We start from the raw sequence: 5,719 nt of genomic DNA, 5'->3' as shown, positions 1-5,719 counted from the left end.
GTGTTTGTTGCGTGACCTGTCAACATGTTAAGCCTACTTAAGACGTCCAACCCACGCCTGCTCTTTGCCAATTGCAAGTGGTCTACAGTGAGTGGCATGCTGCCCGAAGAACGAATTTGAAGATGCGGAAGAGGTCGAGGAAGATACTGAGGAAATAAGTAAATAAATGTAGGCACATAGCTGATCTTGACGCAGCACAAGTTTTGGCTACATGTTACTCCGCTCTCGTATTCATTATTATGGTTTTTTTTTTTTTTTTTACCTCTGAAGGAACTTCGTGCTTCAATCTCTTCCACTTTCTGCACCAACTTGTGATATAGGCCTAGGCCCTACTGAATGTAGGCTACAATATCCACCGACCCTTACAAAAAACAAGGAAAAAAGATAAGCTTAGAGAAATGTAATCAGTAAGCATTCTACCAATGTCCCATTTCATAACTTTGCCAATTATGTGTCTATCATATTTGAAAAAAAAGCTAAAGGCTGACTGACTACAATGAAATTGTACCGTTGGGATAACATTGATGTATTGTTAGTTGTAATTTACCTGTACCTCCTGGTGACCCCAGTGAGACGTCTTTGTTAAGAAGGTACACGTAAATCTACAAGCGTAATTAAGTAGACTACTACTTAAGTAACGTTGCTTTCGGGAAACGCTCTGAAATTATAAGATGATTCATAAGAGGCATTCTAGGGTTACTATGCTTTTAGGAAACCCAGCCCAAGAAGGATTACGAAAGTCCTAGAGCAGGTATAAATGGCTCAACTTTACGCTGCTTCTTCTCTTATAAATATTTCAGATTTTATACTATACAGCAGAATCTCAGCTTCTCTTAACATATCAATTTTTAATTATTAATGCAATAGAATACGTTTTACCCATCCACCCCTGCTCTCCTCACTCAACGGGGACTAAAGTGCTGCTGGTCCACAGTGATTTAGCGGAGAGCCCCAGGCAGGCATGGTTGGGATTTGGGTGTGTTTATGTGCTATTATGTTTGTATGGTAGCAAAACGGACGGATTACGAAAACATCTGTTCATGGAAGACAACATGTTTGTATGAATACAGTGAATCTATCACTTTAATGTTGCTCCCTTTGAAATCACTTGTGTCCATTTTCATAAATGCCAAATGTCATATTCCCCGCCCCCCCCTCCCCCAAACACAAGTCCAAGTACCACACCAAAATCTACATTAAACGTAATTTAAGAAGATGTTCCTGAGGATTATTACGCTGAAAAAGTTTGCTGGAAAATTGCATGCAAGTATTTGGTACACGCACCCAATCAGCTCATATATTACTATGAAGCATCTGCTGATCTGCTGACCTCAGCATAATCAAGAAAGACTGTGCACCTACTCTTCCTTTTGCTTCAGGACACACAAAATCATCATCTAGCCTATATCCTACCTGCTCCCAGTCACAGTTTGTTGCTGTTAACAGTGCAGTTTCAATTAATTAAGCATAGGTATTGATGTATATTATAGCAGCAGTATTATATGGTTAAAGATTAAATCAATTTAACCATTATGGCCAAAATGCGGGGAAGAAGCTCTTATGCCCTGACATATCACTGTAAAGACATTAAAATCTGATACCATATGAGCACTGTGGCGTGTTTGCAAAAAGCTAGTTTTCTAGCTTCAGGTGAAGAGACCTACATGCTTTGTAACTGCATTCCGTCATATTAACTGAACTCATTCATGCGCACACGTTGGTTCGTGCGCCACAACTAAGATAGCTTGTTGACTTTAGCAGAAACGGTCGGTGCGCATCAGACCGTGGAGGAGAAAAAAAGAAAAGAAGAAAAAACATATTGTTGTCGGAACAAATCCAGTTACTTATTGACATGATCTTTCTATTTGTTTGCATAGATCCGATTTTCTTTCTTTTCTCAAGTTAATAGTGAAAGAATTGCCATTGTTTGAGACATTGAAGACATTTTTGAGACAGTGATAGGGACTTTTTTCAACTTGAAGGTGAATGGATCTCACACTGTCGTCTAAAAGCGGATACAAATTAACTTTTTTGCTTTACCGCTTGACTGCAGAAATGCAATTAATTTGATGGAAAAGTTATGATCCGTTTCTGTGTCCTGTTGTCGGTACAATCGTTTTTTGATCGGAGAGGACAATGCGGGGGGCAATTCTTGAAAGAATGTCAGTGAATTTAGGTGGACTTTCGGGTGAATGTTATCCCCCATATTTTCCATGGGTGTGAAGTGGACGAACATGAAAATGAAGAGCATCTCATTGTTACTTTAAAAGCTACTGCATAGAATAAATAAGGGCTAGAGGCATCTGGCCACAATCTAGATCCGCTGCGCACTCAGATGCCGTGCACTAAACTTGGGTCCGATGTGGATGAGGCATGGAACGATTCCATTGGTCTGAAGGTAAGATTTTAAACATGCCTGTAAACTATTTGGTATGGGGGCGTTTTCAGAAAATGGTAGAAGTGTCAAAGAAAAAAGTGTGTGTATGTGTTTTAGAAAGCTTGTGGAGAATTTGAAGGTGCCATTGTCGCTGCATGCTTGTAACATGAACACTAAAAGGTGTTACTAAAAAGTGCGTCATTTTAAGAATTGGGCTTTAACAGTCTGTTCTAAAATAAAACCTGGAGCCACAACTGGGAAAAAATAGCCTATAGTTGCTAAATATGTACTGAAATGATTGGGTCGCTTCCTTATGCTTCGAAATCACTACTGTGACGCCCTAATTTGTTTCCTCAATTTACACGTTTCCTCTGTTTAAAAATGAATTCCTCGAATCCCTACATCCTGAGACCACTCCCAAACGCAATACTATTCCCTTGTTCGTTGCCTGCGCAGATTTAACTGTTTTCAATGGAGAACTGTCTGCTCCTAGCTTGAATAAAGCATCTTATAGTTCCTGTCCACCATGGTTCATTAGCTTCAGCCATACAGTTGTGTTGTTGGCATGACCACCTACTAAAGGAAAGGTGTAAGAGGGCTCCCTGTGTTCTGAAGGGTTACCTGACAGAAACTACAAGAGAGCCATTGAGGGTGTTGTCGTTCATTTCAGATGACGAAGCAATTTCTCACCAGTGAAAGCTCAAAGGAGCCCTTTAAAAGCTTCCCAAAGTATAGTGTGTTTTAGGGTAGTGTTGGTCACTTAATTTCTCATTTATAGACTCTCTCTCTCTCTCTCTCTCTCTCTCTCTGTCTTTATATAGGCCTATATGTAAGCAGGACATTTTAACCAATTAACTAATCTTAACATCGATAAATTGCATAATACATGAATTCACTTGGAGAAAGTACTGAAGCACAGGTTTACTGATACACATCCAGGAGAGACATCATCAGAGCCAGGTGTGAAAGGATGATAGAACACCACACCACTCTAAGAAACAGAACAAACCTATCATACTACCCATTTGGGCAGTTTTAAAAGACGCAATCCACATAATCTCTTTCTCTCTCACTGTCTCTCAGTGTGTGTGTGTGGTTGTCAAGAAAGTTGACCAGATAGCCTATATACCATCCTCTGCCAGACAGTGTATCATAATTCAGTCCATTTCAAGCATTTCTACAGAGGTTGTAATTATAGTTTCCGTTGCGCCCTGTAGTTCTTTTTTTCTCACAAGGTGAACTCTTCTGGCATTAAGGTTAAACAAGGGGATACAGGTGTCTGCTGCTGTTTAAATATCAACTGCAAGCTTTATTAGTGGTAAGCAGAAATGGCATGTGCCATAAGAAAAACTGTCATACCAGAAGCCATTTCTGCTGGACTTGAATTGATCACTGTAGAGAGACAATCCAATATAGGTCCCTTTATAGTGCACAGTAATTCAACATCTTATGGAATGTTATTCAGAACTTTGCATTTGCAATTAATGCAGACATGGACATCACAGTATCTACACTCACAATGATGTTATACACAGAGTATGTATATAACTGTTTATAACTGACAGTTTTGTTAAACAGAAGACATCTCATGCTCTTTTGCCCTTTGGCTGTGTTTTAAGCAGTATTGTATACTGATACTGACACTGACACTTTGTATGATGATACTGATTGGTGAAGCACAGCATTGGTAGTGGGCTGCATGCTGGTAGCCAGCTTTTGGATTTAGTTAAAGCTGCAATTCACTGTGTAACTGACCAAGGTTAAGTTATTATTGGGCTGGAACAGGGAGAGATAACCTGACTTAAACCAAACCTCTACGCTTGGCAGGTTGTTGATGGAGAAGATCTCGAATGACAGCCGGAACAGTGGTTATCACAGGTGGACTTTTAGCTGGATTTATCCTGCTGACCATCGTTAGTACACTATGTTACTGCAGGCTACAGGTATGTCTTTCTATTGTTTACCATTCACCAAAACAATTTGGAGGCATGCATGTCTTTTTGCATTTTTGAGTTATGGTTGAGCCTCTTGTGCAGTGCAATAGTGTCAAACTGTTGATTTCTGCAGCAGCATTTAAGAACTCAACATGAATGACAACACCACTTCTTTCTTTTCTCCATGACATATATATGCTCTCACACACATAAACACATAAACACACATACACAGTATTACTGCTGTAAGAGAGAGGACCCGGTGGTGGTGGAGGAGGAGGACTCGTCGTCAGAGGAGGAGGTGGAGGAAGAGGAAGAGCCGGAGGAAGAGGAAACAGACTTGTCCCTATCCCCTGATCATCCCTCGCCACCAGACTACTTCACGCGGTCCTACACGCCGCCACCCTCCGGGCCCCCGTCTGGGCCCCCGTCCGGGCCGCCCTCCCCGCCTTACAGCAACAAGCACGTACTCACAATAGGTGATTTCGAGGCTAACGGACCCTCATGTCTTCCCTGTGGTTACCCCTTCCGAGGCGTCCGTAGGCCCCCGGGTTACGCCCTGTGCCCATCTTGCACAGGCCTCCTGCCTCACTCCATGCACAGACACGAAAGCCTCCGCAACGGCGGGGACAGAGTTAGCTACCAGCAGCCACAGCATGACTTTGATGTGCACTCAGACGGCGATGGCTTCCGGAAGCTAAACCTGATCCGCTGGGTCACCATGCATGAGGTGGTCGCCCGCCGCACTGTCAGCACCGATGTCTAGAGCACTCCCGGCAGTATGGAGCACCTACAGGGGCAGGGTTTTGGCTGGGGTTTGGTTGGGCCTTAGTCTGCTGTGCTGCCAAAAAAGCAGGTCTTAATTTGACCCTTTGAAAAATTATTAATTCAGAAGATTTTGTCCAAAATTAAGTTATTCGTTAGGTTTTATTTATTGGTTTATTGTAAGTTTCTTTTTATCTTCTCACCACTGATCTTTTCGGGCACTATATCATAGGACATGGACACTGTAGTGTACGAGGAGCCAATCGAGGATGATGATCATCAGCCAGTCACAGGTGTCCACCTCATGTCTTCTCTCTGCGCAATCACTCATCTCACATAGAACCATAGGTTTAACTTTTCACCTGGATTTTTGGAATACCCATAACGTAAAGATGGGGATCTTTGCTTCCTGGGTACTTGAACAACTCCAGGTTTAATAGTACCCCTATGCTAACAACAGTCAATTGAAAAACCTCAATTGACTTACTGAGGTGCTAGCGTGGTAGGTTTCTTGAGACATGAGAGAGATGTTGAGTTTGACAGGCCTGAATCTTTACTGTAGATTTATATTTCTAAAGCAATTTTGCTGTATGTCACTGAATAACACTGAGCTTCGTTGTTGTGGCATCCAGTACAAACTTTT

The 5,719-nt window shown here is 41.8% G+C and overlaps 1 protein-coding gene across 1 annotated transcript; it reads left to right on the top strand.

Moving 5' to 3' along the window:
- Positions 1-1,282: 1,282 nt before the first annotated feature.
- On the top strand, positions 1,283-5,711 carry LOC122131958 (protein FAM163B-like). Its single transcript, XM_042706681.1, has 3 exons — positions 1,283-2,398; positions 4,205-4,320; positions 4,547-5,711. The coding sequence occupies exons 2-3, from the start codon at positions 4,228-4,230 to the stop codon at positions 5,075-5,077; spliced, it is 624 nt and encodes a 207-aa protein (XP_042562615.1). The 5' UTR covers positions 1,283-2,398; positions 4,205-4,227; the 3' UTR covers positions 5,078-5,711.
- The last annotated feature ends 8 nt before the right edge of the window (positions 5,712-5,719 follow it).

This window comes from Clupea harengus, unplaced genomic scaffold (genome assembly GCF_900700415.2).
Source record: "Clupea harengus unplaced genomic scaffold, Ch_v2.0.2, whole genome shotgun sequence".
Lineage (NCBI taxonomy): Eukaryota > Metazoa > Chordata > Actinopteri > Clupeiformes > Clupeidae > Clupea > Clupea harengus.
Note: the sequence above shows the minus strand (reverse complement) of the source record. Positions and strands in the feature narration are given on the sequence as shown.

Excerpts from the sequence above, each read along its gene's own strand:
- LOC122131958 (XM_042706681.1), top strand. The coding sequence starts at position 4,228 with ATGACAGCCGGAACAGTGGTTATCACAGGTGGACTTTTAGCTGGATTT. Across the intron at positions 4,321-4,546 it reads TATGTTACTGCAGGCTACAG|TATTACTGCTGTAAGAGAGA; the intron begins GTATGTCTTTCT and ends ACACATACACAG.